At 35.5% G+C, this 17146-nt stretch overlaps 3 protein-coding genes across 5 annotated transcripts in view; 1 reads left to right on the top strand and 2 right to left on the bottom strand.

Moving 5' to 3' along the window:
• The window catches only part of Diap1 (Death-associated inhibitor of apoptosis 1), a 141308-nt gene that overhangs the window by 123075 nt on the left and 1087 nt on the right, over positions 1-17146 (bottom strand). The window lies entirely within an intron of this gene.
• On the bottom strand, positions 3652-4577 carry LOC126056119 (moricin-like). The gene is made up of 2 exons (XM_049847787.2): positions 4400-4577; positions 3652-3766 (listed from the first exon to the last, which is right to left on the bottom strand). Exons 1-2 carry the CDS (start codon positions 4496-4498, stop codon positions 3686-3688), a joined length of 180 nt encoding a protein of 59 aa, XP_049703744.2. The 5' UTR covers positions 4499-4577; the 3' UTR covers positions 3652-3685.
• Positions 12561-16835, top strand: LOC110370287 (uncharacterized). Of its 3 annotated transcripts, none has more exons than XM_049847502.2 (7): positions 12561-13267; positions 13370-13495; positions 13721-13921; positions 14695-14760; positions 14994-15116; positions 15566-15693; positions 16110-16835. In XM_049847502.2, the coding sequence occupies exons 1-7, from the start codon at positions 13147-13149 to the stop codon at positions 16248-16250; spliced, it is 906 nt and encodes a 301-aa protein (XP_049703459.2). In that variant the 5' UTR covers positions 12561-13146; the 3' UTR covers positions 16251-16835. The 3 variants fall into 3 exon arrangements, with proteins under 3 accessions (XP_049703459.2, XP_049703458.2, XP_063891645.1); XM_049847501.2 differs by having other exon boundaries at positions 14994-15128; XM_064035575.1 differs by lacking the exon at positions 13370-13495 and having other exon boundaries at positions 14994-15128.

Raw genomic sequence — 17146 nt, 5'->3', positions numbered from 1 at the left:
ATCACATGTGTGTAAAACGGAAACCTCATTCTCAGGTATATAAAAATTTCATTGGCTTCTCGTGACAGGTGACTTATTGTAGTGTGTGAAGTGTATATGTTATGGACCAAGTGATAAATTGGGCAGTATACATAATGCCCGGTCATTATGAATAATGCCCAATATGAGAGTGCAGTTTGATAATAATTATTCAAACAATCAAATTGACCGGGCACTATACATATTGCCCGTGACCTTTTGGGCAAAGTAATACAAACATATTTAATTTCTTTTTTTTATTGTTATTGACATTTAACTTAAAATAAACTAAATATAACACATCCCATATCAATTGACAGAGCATAGAAGTAAGCATGCAACATGCAGCAAGCATGGCTTCCGTCACGGCTCCGGCGCTGCGGGGTTCCGGCGGTCCCATGTGAGCTTATCGTCGCAGATAGTTTTCACGCTCACCACCGCAGCTTCGGCTTGCTGGCCGGCTCCGCCGGCCAGCCTAAGCCGCGGCGGCGAGCGCTGATACTACCTGCGCCTCAGCTCGCAGGCCGCCTCGCCCCTCAGTGCCTACGCGGTTTTGAATTGCACTCTGGGGGTAGGGCAGACAAGACTACGTGGAGTCGGTTTTGCAGCGATTCATTTTCGTCACTAAGTTCAGATTTTAATACAATGTTTTGAATCCAAATTAAATTCTATGATTAAGAAAAACGAGCCAAGAAAAATTAGGCCGAGTTAGTAAATTAGATGACAATTGTCCAATTAATAATTTTGTGGCTAGACTTATAATTTCCCATTAAAATAGAACATATAATTTAAAACAATAATCATAAAATATGTAGCAAGTAACAGGATTTATTTATTAGAACAACTGCCACCCTCGCACCGCATAAAATATAGCTTTATTATCAAATTGCCCAACTATCATGTAGCAATATAATAATGCCCGTGCAATGTGATAAATAATGAAGTTAAGATAGTTATTAATCACATGGCCCGATAAAGCTAGACATTATTCATAATGCTCGGGCATTATTTATAATGCCCGAATTAATCACATGGTCCATAACATATATTTCAATCGTGTGTGAGGAACTTTGTTTTGCTCTGTAAATATAAAAATAGCTTTTTATATTATTCTATTTAGTTTAAGTTCAATACCCCTGGGATATTTGAATATGACTAGTACCTTAATTGTTACGTTTTAATAAAAAATGTTTTATTAAATAGAAAATTATTAACTTAGAAATCATTTTAAACTCCTATTTTGTAAGTATTGTCCGGTGTCCTTGTGAAAATGTTTGAATGTCACTATAAAGGTTTTGTTCATTTTATTTCATATTTCTGCCGCTGTGCTATGGCTTGGGGCCAAAGGTAACAACAAAAATTCATATAAGAATCCATTCAATTTAGTGTATAGTTGTGAAACAGTGCACGATGAATTTTATATAGGTGCCGTTTATTTCGTAACAATGGTCTTTGTTCTTTTGCTTGCACTACAATGTTGAAGTTTTGTCGGAATGCAAAAAAAAAGCAGTTTAAAATTGTAAACAATGTTGGCAATAATATTAACTGTGCTTCTGAGGTCAGATAAAGGAAGAAAAATTAATATCAGTTCACGTATGATATAGTTATCGGCACGGATATTGAGCTCGCAGGTGAAGGTCAGGGCTCAATATCCCTGCCGATGATTATAAAAAAGTTAATGTTGCCTTTTGTTTTCAGTTATGTTAGTTGATCCTAGATCTCTACATATAGTCTGAAAAAAAAGCGTCACTTTTGTTTTATAGATTTTGCTAAGAAAACATAAATAAATAACCACCTTTTAAATAACAACGGTAAACAAGAAAAGGTATTGTCATTGTCTTGCGGCTCGTTGTTCAGAATCTTTCTTGTAAGCAACAAAAGGCATCCTGTATTCCATGCTTACTCCTTGAGTACCCACGATAAATTACAGTTTCTATTTGCCAGACAAATTAAATTCTGTGGTCTTTTTTACTTGGATAGAACGGTATATTTTCTGGAATACTAAATGGCACATTAATAAAGAGATTAGGTACTCTTAGTGATTTTTTTGACTTCGCTGAATCTATGCTCTGAAGCTATCGGGAGGTAAATAATTCAATTAGTTGAAACAACAAAGGAGTGGATTGAACACTTATGCCTGTAGCACACCTCCGCTGCGAAACCCAAAGGGCGAAACCGCCATAGTTTCGCTGTGAGTTGTGAGTTGTTGGGCGGCGAAACAATAGCGAAATTCCCTGCTCTAACGTACAGAACTGACTATGACGTTGTCTCTTTCTAACACGATTTCGCTCATTTGCTTAGGCGCCGTCTACATCTCCGCCCGTTGTCCGCCAGTTGTCTGCCATAGGGCGGTTTCGCCCTTTGGGTTTCGCAGCGGAGGTGTGCTACAGGCATTTTAATATAGATAAATAAACAGTTTTAACATAAGTAAAAAAAACCTCTTGTTTCCTGTTATAATTTTGCTTATATACTTGAGTTTGTTAATAATATGCAGGTCCATCCATCACGGCCTTTGGGTTGTCGACGTAGACCTCCTGCAAACCTTTCCATCTCTGTTTATTTCTTGTCACTTTAATGCATGTAGGTAAAACTCTTGAAATAAAAGTGGAAAATAAAAAAAGTATCTGCATGTTCGATTAGACAGAAAATTAAAACAAGTTAGTCATAACTCGATTAAAGAAGAATAAGACATTAAGTAATTAACTTAAGCTAAAGTTTACTAAACGGGTTACCGATAACTGTGAGCCAATTAACAAACCTAATTAATGATAAATAAAGTGGTTAGGAAGGGACTCTGTATTGGATTAGCGCAAATGTACCTACTTTAAAGTATTGCCGAGTAATTGCGGAATTTGTTGTCGAAGTTTTATTGTGTTGCTCTAGTTAAGTAATACATTTGGGAGCATTTACGATGGAGATTAAACGAACAAATCAATTGTTTCAACGGTTTACAAACAAGAGTGATTTATTTAAAATTATCGTCATACCTAGTCTAATGAGAGATTTAACGTTTTTTTTTTCAGTCAGGAATTATCTTGGTGTATTGCTGAGTAAATAATACGTATTTATAATTATATTCGCATTAATTAGGTATACCACAAACAAAGAGTGTTAATGATGTTCAACGAAACTGCATTCAATGTTCAGTTGGGCAGCTTAATTAAACTTTATGCGAATATGAGCGGCTTTTAAATTGTAAGCTACTTATTTTATTCACAATATTTATTAAAGACTTTCCTTGTAGTAATCATAATAAAAGTTTCTATATAGTGGACAGTGCTCACACATGGACGTGTTTTCTACGTGTACCTAGTATCTGAACCGCCATGAATATGTTTCCACACTAATAAAATAATAAGGGCAATATGTAATGTGGTTTAATATACTATAAACACCCTTACTATCGCTTGTTGGTCTTTCAGTGGTCATTGAATTCAGAGGGCGATAAGAATCTTGACTTCGTATTAGGCCATTTAGGCAAGCTCAATTGCTGAGAGAATTGCAAACCTATATCTACTCTCTTTTTACATACAAATTGAACTATAATGTATTAGGTATTTAATAAAAATGCACATATTTACTAGATCATTTATTTTCAATAATACATATTTTCTTTAAAAATACACTATGAATATAAAAAAAAATTAAGACCTAAGCATGAGATGCTCTAGCCTTGCTTCTTATGTTTTATAGCTTCATAAGCATCGTGCGCAGTGCCAGCTGCATTAATGACGCGAAGACCGTTCTTCTGCAAAGGGAACAAAAGTTAAGAAAACATTTAAACATTTGTTTTCGCAGTAGGGTGATGGTCAATCATATACCTGTGTTAGGGTCAATCCCCACTGAAAGAGCAGCGGCCGGCAGCGGCCGGCAGCGGCCGCAAATGCAAGTGCTTGAGCGCCGCACCGCGCCGCGCTCTTACATTGTCCGTGCTCCGGCCGCTGCCGGCCGCTGCTCTTTCAGTGGGAATTGACCCTTAATGGAACTGTAAAGTCTAGGAATTGTAAAAATCCCCTGGGCTTTAAGGCAATATGTACAATGTTGTTTCAAAGACTATTTAATACGCACATACTAGGAAATGTAGGTTTATCATTCCTAGAAGTACTTTTTGTATAGGGACATTGTGAAGCTAGTGCTTTCTGTTAAAAGACTGATAGTTACGCGATAAAAGAGGAGCTTTACTGAAAACACTAGTTTTTTTATTGAGCAAGGCAACGCCTACGAAAATGTTCATAGCTAAACTTCTTTCAGTGAAATAATCAAGCTTTAATTAAGACACTGTATGATGAGTTCGAGGATAACCACTAAACAGTATTCTATAAAAATTTTAAATCACTTTGTTTAAACTATATTGTCAAAATAATGTAGTAGGTATACTTACAACAACCGACCCCGCTTTCACTTTAGGGTTGGCTTCAGTCGTTCCTATGAACATCGCCAATGCTGCCAGAATCACCACGAAGAAAGCCATGAATTTCATTTTGAAAATATTCTTAGTTTGCTTACTTGATGAAAGGATAACGCGTTGTGATCGAGGAAGATGGCACAAGTGATATTTTCCACTAAGAATCCATCTATTTATTTGATTTCGATGTTCTAGCACTAATAATGAGATAATGAGTGCTTACGTAACGAATTTTCCACCTCATTTCAGAGCTTGTCTGGGTAAGGAAAATTATGTGTCTGGTAAGGCAGGTCACGTACACAATTATATTCAATCATGCCAAACTCAAGAACAAGAACACCAAGATTCGTAGGATGGGAGAATCCCGACACTAATTGCTTTCTAGGTACCGCATTTGCAGTTTGGAATTGTCAACATTTTAGAAGATTCAGGTAAGATAGATATCAGGTAAGATTAAGGTATCGGCAGGTAACGCAGGCAGTGAATGCAAAAGTTTGATTATCTACGCTTCACACAAAATTGCATATTAGACGTAGGTATTTGTGATTAGGTACTAGATCAAAAAGCCGACAGAAACTAGTTAATCAAAACAAAGCAATAATTCAACGTTTTCTTGAAATTACTATTATCCATCGTAATTCTTACTACGAAAAGCTAAAATGAAGATAAAGCAACCGTGTAGTCTGAAACACAAATTTATTGAAGAGTGAATTTATAAATCTTCATCCATAGCACGTTGGGTTTGAGCTCAGATTTATATTCGGGATTAGCTCTAAAAATATTTTATTCAAATAAGGCCTCTCATCCCTGTGAAGCAGCTGTTGCATATTTTACTTTAGTTCAAGCCAATCTCTTGGATAGTGACACTCTCGTAGAGTGCCTGATATTTTCTTCCTCAAATGGAGTTCCCATTTTCCGTTTCTACCCCAATCTTTAGGTAATACTCGTACCTACGTTATTCCTTTTTGTTACATCGGTAACTGAATTTTGATTTCTTTGGGCATAAATACTTACCTTTTTAGTAATAAGTTAATCTTATAAGAGGAACCGTCTGTACAGGTGTAAGTCGTGCTTGGTCTGGATTTTCCTGCTATTTTTCATCTTAGAATTATTCTATTGGTTTTCTTCAGAAATGTAATTTTGATATAATTATGTAAAAAGTAGGTAAGGCAGAATAGGAAAATACGAATCCATATAGGCACCTACTATGTAAGATACCATCGTATGATTCATTCAGTCAACATATAAAAGAACGAAACCAGACCATGTTCTTTATATTACCAAAACAGAATTCATGGCAAGAACAAGCATCACATTTTATTCACATTTGTTGGAAAAGTTCTAAGTCCACAAACAGTTACTCAAACATATAAACTCTTTTGCAAAAAAAGCGGGCACCTGTGCGAAATCTTAGTTTTAAGGACTTTACGTGTATTTCAAAGGGTTTTGATGATTGTAGTATGTTTCTACCGTCAAAAGAGTTAGCCGAGCATGCGTGAGAGTGTATTCTAAATTTGAATTTTGTACAATTGCTAAGAAATTGGTTAAACCTTGTTTTGGACTAATTGCTGACAGAAAGTTCGTCGGTGTTTCGAAAAGTTTTTGAAGTGATTTTCAGGAAAATGATAATGCAGTTTTAATTAATGATTAATGTACTTTTTTGTTAGATCAAAACATTTTTGAAAAACTATGCGTATTTGTTAAAATTTTAACCTGCTCTAAATGGGTTATACTGATGGTTGATGGCAATGTTAAGAGTTTCGGTATTTTAGTGTAAAGCGTTCTATTGTTTAGATATTGTACCCACGTGTTTTAAAATATCGCTTTTTCATAATTAAACACTATTTAGAAGAGTATCAGTACCTTTGGCTGCGACAAAACCAATTTAAAGTAAGCAGTGCCGATCACAACTCGTCTCCTATCGGACTTTGACATTTTTAAAACTCTTGAAATTTTACAAAATACAGAAAATAGCGCATAGACTGTGAGCACGAGGTCTTAAGGTCTCGTAATCACTGATTTTTAAACAACCTCGTCTCTTGGGAAACTCCGTAGACCACTGAAGATCTATGAGTCTGAGCGTTCATATAGCGTGTTTTCATCCCACGGACATTTTATTAAATAAACTTGCCTACAATGAGATTTTCTGGCATCTACAGCACTTTCCTGCTTAAATCATAACAATAATTGGCTATCTGCTCATTTCTTAAGAAACATACGTTTGGCCAATAATTCTGAATTCTTGACTCCCTTTCAGCTAAATCGTCGTTTAGTAACCCGATACCTATGGAGTTATCGAGACCTTCAACGCGGCAATAATTTGACTTTTCAGATAGCTTTAACCCTCCTCATCATTTTTCATGTGGTTAATTTTAACATTTATCACAAAATTTGGTATTTTTTAAATGTCACAGTCTGTTAGGAGACGAGTTGTGATCGGCACTGCTTACTTTAAATTGGTTTTGTCGCAGCCAAAGGTACTGATACTCTTCTAAATAGTGTTTAATTATGAAAAAGCGATATTTTAAAACACGTGGGTACAATATCTAAACAATAGAACGCTTTACACTAAAATACCGAAACTCTTAACATTGCCATCAACCATCAGTATAACCCATTTAGAGCAGGTTAAAATTTTAACAAATACGCATAGTTTTTCAAAAATGTTTTGATCTAACAAAAACGTACATTAATCATTAATTAAAACTGCATTATCATTTTCCTGAAAATCACTTCAAAAACTTTTCGAAACACCGACGAACTTTCTGTCAGCAATTAGTCCAAAACAAGGTTTAACCAATTTCTTAGCAATTGTACAAAATTCAAATTTAGAATACACTCTCATGCATGCTTGGCTAACCCTTTTGATGCTAGAAACATACTACAATCATCAAAACCCTTTGAAATACACGTAAAGTCCTTAAAACTAAGATTTCGGAAAGGTGCCCGTTTTTTTTGCAAAAGAGTGTATATTATTTGTGATAGTGCTAACTAACTTATTGTGTTGCTTTATACACAGAATTTATTTTGTGTATTCGTTTGAAACTTAATCAATCGCAACTGTAATCTGTATATGTTACGTTTGCTAAATAAATCATTTTTTTGATACCAAAAAGCGTTGAACGGTTTAACAAACTATGTGGCCCTAACGCGGTTACCGTCCAAAACGGTTGCCGAGATACAGCCAAACCACAGGCTCGACGGTCTCACGAAGTTTCATACTTTGACCAGTTTCGGCTCTCGGCGATGCGTCAAATATTCCATAAATTGCTGAATATTCGGCTAACATCTGCCTGTGAGAATTTATTGATCTATTGAGGCGTTTTAGGTTGTTTAAAAATTGTCTCATTGACTGTGAAGTAATTATATTATCTGGTACCAATGTTACATAAAATATTTTCACACCACCGGTAGACGGACTCCATTTTACATAAGGTCCAGAGCTTAAATATACTTGATTACAGACATATATTGAGCTAACAGTTATCATTTCAAATACAACTACGAGAGTAGAGCTGGTTGGAAACTCCATACCCACTGTTATTTAAAAGAGCACATTGTTTTTCTCGCATTAGCAATAGCATGCATATAAAGATATGGATATAAAAAAAAATGCAGCCCTTTTGGCAGAGCAGCAAACAATGAACGAGGAAGAAGGAAATCCTTGAAAAGTTCTGACTCGGTATCATTATATCACATTTATAACCACAGTGCACATCACTATCTAGTAGCGTCAAGTTTTATAATTTTTATGCAAATAAGATTATTAGATGTTTTTGTCATCATCAGCCTTTTTATCATTAGAATGCTGGGCACTGGGCTCCTCTCACACAACGAAAGGTTTTTTAAAAATCTCGTAATTCCTATTGCCACACATTTTTAACATGCATAAGATAATTTTAGACATGTGAGTGAATGCTCTGTGTCCTGAGAGCGTCAAATAATATTTTCCCTAGTGTGATGCAATAACAGCAACTAAATACCTTCTGAGGGAAGAAGTGCACCTGTTGCTAATTCTCCATTAGAATAGATGCCACGTGGATGGCATTAAATTAAAGGAAATACGACTGTGAGAAATCATGACTGGCGATATTATGTTCGTATTAAATAGATGAATACCTACCTATTTAAGTTGCTCCTATGAGAATAAATAAAGGCACTGTGCTAAGTGTCGCAGGCCTTTTCAACAAGAAGCAGAGTTGTCTATGGTAGATTGGAAAATACGTCAAAAATAGTCTTTTGCTTATTAATATTTAACCAGTATTAAAAAAAACCTGTTAATAATGATCGTCTATTTCTATTTATATCAATAGAGCTTAGCACGTATTCCTACTTTATTTAAAGAAAAAAAATATTGCCAAACAGTCGGGGAATTCTAAAACCAGTTTTTCTACATTTTTGATGTTATTATTAATGGACAAAGTCCAAGCAAAACAGGTAGTGCAAAGGTTACCGGGTATCAAAACATCACAAAAAACGTGGAAAACCTTTTGTAGTTAGATATCAAGAGACCAATGAGCTTCTCTAACAAAATTATATGAACTTTGACCGGCGACACGTTTTTGTTGTTTCTTGTAGGTATCAAATTATAATGATGTTCATTATGACCTACAGAATCACGCAGGTGAAACTTAAATTGCTCACACGACCTTAAACATGTGTTATAGTGGTTACCGCTTCAAACGTATATTTGTAGAGATTGAAACATGTATTTTTCAGTTTATACCTAAAGCTTTATTTTCAGCATCACACTACAAAGCCACTGAAACTTAACAAATTGTAATTTTATCAAAGGGAAACTGTATATAATTTTTTGAACCCACTGAACATTAATTTGAGCCCATTCAAATAAGAGAAAACTAGAATAGGCACGAAGAGAGAGGGTTTAAAACCCCGGCAAACATTAGACACTACCTTTATGTTTCGTTTTCAGTTGATAACTCGACCAAAATAAATGACATAGGTACAAAGGTCTTGTTTGTTCATTATTATGTTGACATCGTCTTTCATCTTCATACATGCATCTCGTTCTTATATAAAACAAAGTTGGCTAGGGAAAAAAATGCTTTTACATAAGTATTTTAAGTAATAATGTCACTATAAAATATGAATTAATTAAAACATTTACATTTCAACAAGACGAAGTAGCTTAATGTTGATGTAGGTAAGTAATTTATCAATGTACGTCAGAAAGTGTCCATATTGGCTATTGTGTTACAGTCGATGTTTAAACAAAATCCATCAATCTTGCCGATTTTAACATACCTATAAACGTGTATATTTTACTACCTTTGTAGGTAATTATGAAATCTTCATTCAATGTTATATATGTATAATGTGTTAATGGATATACATATATTTTTTTCATCTAAAATAAACTACTGACAAAGTGGCGTATTTTCATTATGATGTACCTAAGCATATCATAATGAAAATACAATACTCGCATAGAGGTCGATGTTAATATTTAGAAATCACTGAAAGGTACTGATGCGAATTTGCTTTAGGTATGTTCTATCCAAATCTGCAAATAGTGGAAAAAGTTATTTTAAGCTACCCTTTTTAGGGTTCCGTAGCCAAAATGGCAAAAACGGAACCCTTATAGTTTCGTCATGTCCGTCTGTCCGTCTGTCCGTCTGTCCGTCTGTCCGTCTGTCCGTCTGTCACAGCCGATTTACTCGGAAACTATAAGTACTACAGTGATGAAATTTGATGGGAATATGTGTTGTATGAACCGCTACAAAAATATGACACTAAATAGTAAAAAAAAGAATTGGGGGTGGGGCCCCCCATACATGTAACTGAGGGATGAAATTTTTTTTTTCGATGTACATTCCCGTGTGGGGTATCAATGGAAAGGTCTTTTAAAATGATATAAAGTTTTCTAAAAAACATTTTTCTTAAAGTGAACGGTTTTTGAGATATCAGCTCTCAAAGTCGTAAAAAGTATGTCCCCCCCCCTCTATTTTTATAACTACGGGGTATAAAATTCTAAAAAAAATAGAGGTGATGCATGCTAATTAACTCTTTCAACGATTTTTGGTTTGATCAAAGTATCTCTTATAGTTTTTGAGATAGGTTGATTTAACTGTAATTTACGGAACCCTTCGTGCACGAGTCCGACTCGCACTTGGCCGGTTTTTTATAAAAAAAAACCGTCCAATTTTAAAACATAGAGCGTATCGTACTTATGCCTAAATGCCTGTTCTATTCCTTTTATAGAAATGTGGACTGACATACGGGATATTCTATAGGTACCAATTTTCATTATGATTTTTAGAAGGAATGCTAGCGTGATACCGATCGAATTGACAAATATTGACTCTGATCAGTTTTGGTTTGATCTGAGTATTTAATTTATTTTTGAAGGAATTTCTAGAAGGTAGGTAAGCATTGATTTACTCAGCAGATCCGTTTTTTATTTCGTGTCAGGAAATAAAATTGCTGAATAATGATGAAATAATCTTCATGTATAGTGCAGGGAAAATGCTCTGTAATCACGGTGAATATGTCTTAATGTTGTTTTTCGATACATAAGATTAAGGGTCACCAGTATTTCGGCCTTTTTAGAGAGCTGATACGCGGGACATCCCGTCGAACGTCCGTTGACGTGACATTTGGCAACACAACCACTGAAGCGTGATTCATGATGAGTCGATGGCCGGCATTTTCCTTTGGTCACTTCCTCATTGTTCGGTTATGTATAATATGCTCACACTCACGTATACTGTACCAGGTACCTACTAACAAATTTTTTTGGGATTCACGTTTTTGTTAAACGAATGTATTTATTTACCAAAAAACTAAACCATCTAGCTTGATCATTATACGGGATCAAATTTAGATATTGAAATTGAATTATATCTATCACTTTTGATATTCTGTAGTGCATTGTTCGTTTCTAGATCTTAGAGTTGGTATATCTAGTAGGATAGGTATGCGGGAAGGTCGTTTCCCCGTACGTTCACATAACATTAGGTATTAACCAATGCCCAGAGTAACTGATACAAGTTCGATTTATCTCAATGTTTATATTTATCACTAGAATATTAAATGACGCAATCCCTCAGATGCGCAATTCACAGAAATTAACACAAGTTTACATACTTCATCACGATTTCGATATGCACCATTTAGGGAATTGTAAAGTCCCGGTGTCCGTTTATCTTAGTGTATAAAAACTTGGTTCAGTAGTTATAATACTTCATAATTTATTGTCTACTTGTAAATACCAGTTGGAAGTAATTAGAATCATGAAGTTCACTAAAGTTTTTGTAATTTTTATTGTTGTGATTGCATTACTGGTGCCTTCTGAGGCAGCGCCAGGAAAAATACCAGTTGGTGCTATCAAAAAAGCGGGGAGAGCAATTGTGAGTATTGTCGTTCATACACATTTATCATAGGAGTAAATTAGACTGACCAGAATGCTATTGTTCAGTTGAATATAAACTATATCCATAGCGGGATGTATTTCTTGCAGACCCAGGTTAGCCTCTATAGACTTCTTCGATTAAATGAGCTATCTAACACTGAAACATTTTTCATATCGGATCAGTGATTAGGTCCTGAGATAAGAGCATTCAAGCAAACAAACTACCTCGGCAGGTTTAAAAGTAAATAAAATTAAATAGGTATACTTAGTAAAAAGTATAAAATTCCTACTATACGAAGTGCTAACTATTTTCAGGGAATTTAAAAAATATTTTACAATATTGACTACGAAGTTGATAACTATTACCTACCTAAAAATAGTGGTCTCTAGCATCTACATGTTTTTTTGAATGATAAGGTTTTATCCATAGAAATTGTTTTAATTATTGTTTGGGTAGATTTGACTCTTTCTTTAATTACTTATTAATATTCATTTGCATAGACGACCTTATAAAGGTCGCCGGAAGACGTTGGATGCAGGTCGCCTCCAACAGGTAAGTATCTGTGGAGATCTAAGGGGGAGGCCTATGTTCAGCAAAGGACGTCCTATGGCTGAGATGATGATGATGATGATGATTTACTTTAAGACAGAACATTATTATTTACTCAGTGTTAAACTATCTTTTCAGGGCAAAGGACTCCGGGCGATCAACATAGCGAGCACGGCGCATGATGTCTACACATTCTTCAAGCCAAAAAAGAGGCACTAAATATATTATATTTTTTTAAAATCTACCAAAAAGTTACGAAGGTTAAGTTAAAAGTAAATGTTTTCCTCCACAACATTTTAATAATGTCTAATGTCTAGTCTAAGTCTCGTCATATCAGTCTATGTCTATAATACACGTATTGTATATTATCTATTGTTATTTTATTATACCTATCTATCAAATTCTTTGTCCTGACTGACTGACGCAACAGACTACAGCCTGCATCATTGGACGCAGAGACTTGAAGTTTGGAAGAAATAATCGTTATGTGACCTAAGGTGCAGATAAGAAACGATATTCGGAATTATAATCCATAAGAGGGTCAAAATAAGACGTAAAGTTTGTACGGGAATAAATTGAAACCGCCATTCGTCATTACATGAGTGAAGTTAAAATAAATCGGTGACGCCATGGTTTCAATATGGCTGATAGATAAATAACAACCAACCTTAAAAGCTAGTAATAAGGATAATAACGAGGATATATATGTACCGACATTATTATTATTATTTTAGAGTTTGGACAAGAGTTTTGCGATATTTACATATGTACCTATATAATTAAAGAGTGCGTTCGCTCATCATGATGTTTGTGATTGTGAATGTATATTCCTCTTTTATTTTATTTAATATTTTTTTTATTCTATTGTGTCCATCGAATCTGGCGCTAAAAGTAACTGTGTATGATAGAAGATTGCATGACCGTAAGTTAATACACTGATCAAATAATGGCTTCAAATAATTTGCCTCATGCCTCCGTGAATAGGGTATAGTAAGTGAGGTTAAAATAAAAGGTTTGTTTTCAGAAAATACCTGGCTACAAGTATATACTGGTGCTAGCTATAAGCTGCATTTTCACTCCGATAGCAAATTAAGTTTCTTCTTAATAGTACTGGACAATAATGACAACTTGCGTGTAACACCGTACACTAGTAAGTTTTTGATGAGATATCATTAAATGACTAATCCTGTTCACCACGATTCACGGATCGACCGTTGATCCGCGCGGCTTTGACTTATCTCCGACTTATTAGAAGTAAATGTATACAAGAAATAATTTAATCTGCATTTCAACTATTGTGTATTTTTGTTACCTAACAGCTAGGTGGTTCTGATTATTATCTGATTTAAAGTTATTTTTTTTTTTTTCGTTTCAGACAATAAAATGAAATTTTATATTTCGAACTCCTCATTGTCATCATCAGCCTCAAATCATTTTTATGCAGTCGCCTCTAATTTAGAAAATACCTTTATATTATGTATTACTTTGAAGATATGTACGAAAGAAAACATATGCATATCACCTATCGTTGTCAAAGGAAGATTTGTTTCAAATAAAACTCCGCTCTCAAGAACAGGTACCTACATACCTCGTATTATATGTATAATACGTCCAGGCCACGGCGACTGTCTTCACATAAGGAGATCAGCCAGCTGCGCAGGAAATATTATAGTGCACGAGCATTTGCGCAGACACAGGTGCACTCACTATTCCTTCACTCTCATAGCCCGATGGGACGGCAATCCGGCACGACCGGAGAGACATCAGGCACAGGACCGACATTAACGTAATCTCCGATTCACGGGTAAATCAATCACCAACTTCCAGACTAACACACTGCTTTCTGAAAGTTTATAAAACCCACAAAGCGATTTCGGCCCGACTTGGGAGTTGAACCCGAGACCTCAGACATAAGCAGTCGCGCTTGCGACCACTAGACAACGAGGCAGGCTCGAATTAAATAAAATACAGACGACGCTGGATGGATTTCATTTACTTCATCCAAGTACCTATCTCAAGTTGTTGCTATACATCTGTTTTTTTGGTCCTTAAGTATTAGATACATTCCTTCCACAGAAGGTTTACTTTAAGCCTGAATATACATATTTAAAACAGAGTGGTTAATGTCTTCTTAGTAACGAATAAGCAATTTGTCCTGCGACTATTAATGGTAGAGACACGTCTATGAACTATCAAAAATTACGAAGATTTTTTTTAGCCTATTAAAACGCTCTTTTTGGCGATGCACGTCGCAACGCAAACTCGATTTTAGCGTTGCGCAGTAATGTTTCAGCCCTTGAACAACACGTGATAATATGTGGAATCGTTAACTGCAATTTTATTTTTCAGATAAAGTTTGCTTACAGAGCGTCGTAAGTTGTAGCGTTGTGGTGAGTTTGTCAAACGTCACAACAGGTACGTACCTACGACACTCTGTAGTTTATATGCTCACGAGCAATTCTTTATTATAAAAATATGCTATATCGCTTGCACCAGCATCTATATCCTCCCAATACTCAACACCAAAAATAATTTAATGTTCACCGTGTCTTAGTAAACGAACATTCTATTCTTGCACGTTGAGGCGTAGACTGTATCATTATAATTACATTGCATTCTGAGTAGTAATTTGAATTAATTGTTTGTAGCCTCTGTCCTGGAAAGAAACGGAACACATGTAACCAAGACGACATCGTCTACAACCACTAGGAAGCCGGTGACGAGCGTTTTCGGTGTTACTGATCGGCCAGAGATAGTTGCCTCCAGTTCGAGTGAGTCACACTGTGTGTAGCTATGCAGCTGATTCATGTTCTAGTGTGTATGAGAGGGAAAATATCTTTATTGCATTTATTGATTGACAGTACTATGACTGTTCAAAACTCAAGTATAAAGTCAGCCAACGCAGCAATTTGCATGCGTACAGCTCATCCGTGTGTCTAACTGATGTAGAAGACTGCCTGCCCACGTGCGATAAACGGTCGATGACCAATTTTTCGTAGGAGAAAAATCACACACTGATAGCAGTAGTGCAACGTACAAGTCCTACAAAAAGACAGTCAGAAAATCCTAGTAAGAACATCCTACAAAAATCGGCCCAATAATCTGTCCTACAAGGCAGGGTAATCAGGATGTACCTCGATAGTGACATGCACAAGCAGTTTTGTCTGGCAGGCACGTTGTTCACACAGATCCGTGAGTTATACAGACACATTATTTCCAGATTTGACAGCGACTATCCTTATGGTTATGGTACCATCGGTGGTGGTGTTGTTGCTGGCGATCATCACAGTGACCTGCATACGTTGCCTCCGTCACCCACGAAAACCTACTCAGCCAGCTAAAGACAACGTGAGTACAGTTCGCCACCACTCAAGTCCGCCGGGATCATGGAGAGTAATGACAAGCAGAGATGCCATAACGTAAAATCTCAAGTCGTAAATCGAAAGCATGCGAGTGTTTGAGGGACGAGGAAAGTTCCTAGCTCCGCCCTTATACGCCGATTTTTGAACCTGCCCAACTTTTTTGAAACCAAATCACCAATCTATCAAGGCATATCTTTGACAGGTGGAAAAACTGTGAACGAAAGTTTGACAGTCACCTATATAGCTGATACCTGTATCAGGTATACATATACAAATGTACTCTGTGGGTCAAGACCAGTATTACCAGATCTGGGAAATTCAATAACTGAAAAAATTTCATTCGAACATTGAAAATAGTTTTATGAAAATGAAGTAAAACGTTGGCACACACGTTTGTTTCAGTTTTGGAATCGGTTCTACGTAAACATGCTGATGCGAGAGGAATGCGATGCGGAGATACGCGAGCGCGAGCTACGCGACGATATAGAACTGCAATATGATTACGTGTACGCCGGCCGACCGAGATATGCCCCTCGTACATAAACAATAATGGATCGTACATAATGAATACTGTTACACTCGGCATCAAACATCAGTTTTGAGTGCAGTGAAGTGCCGAACTCAGCTATTCATCTACCTACGACTTGAGTTGATCTATTTTGTACATCCATTAGCACGACAAGGCAAATACTAACGAGACGATTTTTGATTTATTATTTTTTTCTATTATCGTAGCGTTAGGTATTTTTATATGTCAACATAATTTAGTAGGTAATGTAAAAAAATCCTATAACAACAATAACATAAGCCTATTTGCTATCAGCAATGTTCAAAATAATTTGTTTACCCATATTATGTCATTAGTCTGTAAGCCTTCTTTATTACTAATAAAAAAATGATGCTCCCAATTAGATAGCGCAATGATGTTTAGCGAATACTAATTTTAATAATTGCACAATATGATTATTCTAATACTTATTACACAATGTTCTTGCAGGACTAGGGCTCGCCTTACATGCGATTTGTTCAACTCTAAATGTAAAATGTATATAAACTCAAAATCAGAATTCTTACAATTATAATATTGGTATTATGCTATGAAATAATATAGGCATTATGTGCTTGACATAACATACTTATATTATACTTATATTATATTATAGACATAAATTAATTAATAAAATTATAAAAATAAGAATGTAATAACCGTGCAATATCATAGATTTAAAGTTGTCAATTATAGTTATTAATCATTACTTCTATTAAAATACATTATAATCTATACTTCTATTGTTGTGTGTTTGTTTGTTTGTACCCTAAACACTCCGAAAATACTGAAAAATTCCTTTCACTGTTGGAAAGCTACATTGGCATAGCTATATTTTATCCTGGTACGGACAGTAGTTCCGAGGGGACATGAGAAACTGCTAGTACTAAAT

Source organism: Helicoverpa armigera, chromosome 7 (genome assembly GCF_030705265.1).
Source record: "Helicoverpa armigera isolate CAAS_96S chromosome 7, ASM3070526v1, whole genome shotgun sequence".
Lineage (NCBI taxonomy): Eukaryota > Metazoa > Arthropoda > Insecta > Lepidoptera > Noctuidae > Helicoverpa > Helicoverpa armigera.
The sequence above is the reverse complement of the archived record's forward strand: the minus strand, read 5'-3'. Positions and strand labels throughout refer to the sequence as shown.

Coding starts and splice junctions, on each gene's coding strand:
- LOC126056119 (XM_049847787.2), bottom strand. CDS start 4,498: ATGAAATTCATGGCTTTCTTCGTGGTGATTCTGGCAGCATTGGCGATG. Junction 3,767..4,399: donor TGAAAGCGGGGTCGGTTGTT/GTAAGTATACCT, acceptor TTCCCTTTGCAG/AAGAACGGTCTTCGCGTCAT.
- LOC110370287 (XM_049847501.2), top strand. CDS start 13,147: ATGATGTTTGTGATTGTGAATGTATATTCCTCTTTTATTTTATTTAAT. Junction 13,496..13,720: donor GCGTGTAACACCGTACACTA/GTAAGTTTTTGA, acceptor TTTTCGTTTCAG/ACAATAAAATGAAATTTTAT. Junction 15,129..15,565: donor CAGTTCGAGTGAGTCACACT/GTGTGTAGCTAT, acceptor CATTATTTCCAG/ATTTGACAGCGACTATCCTT.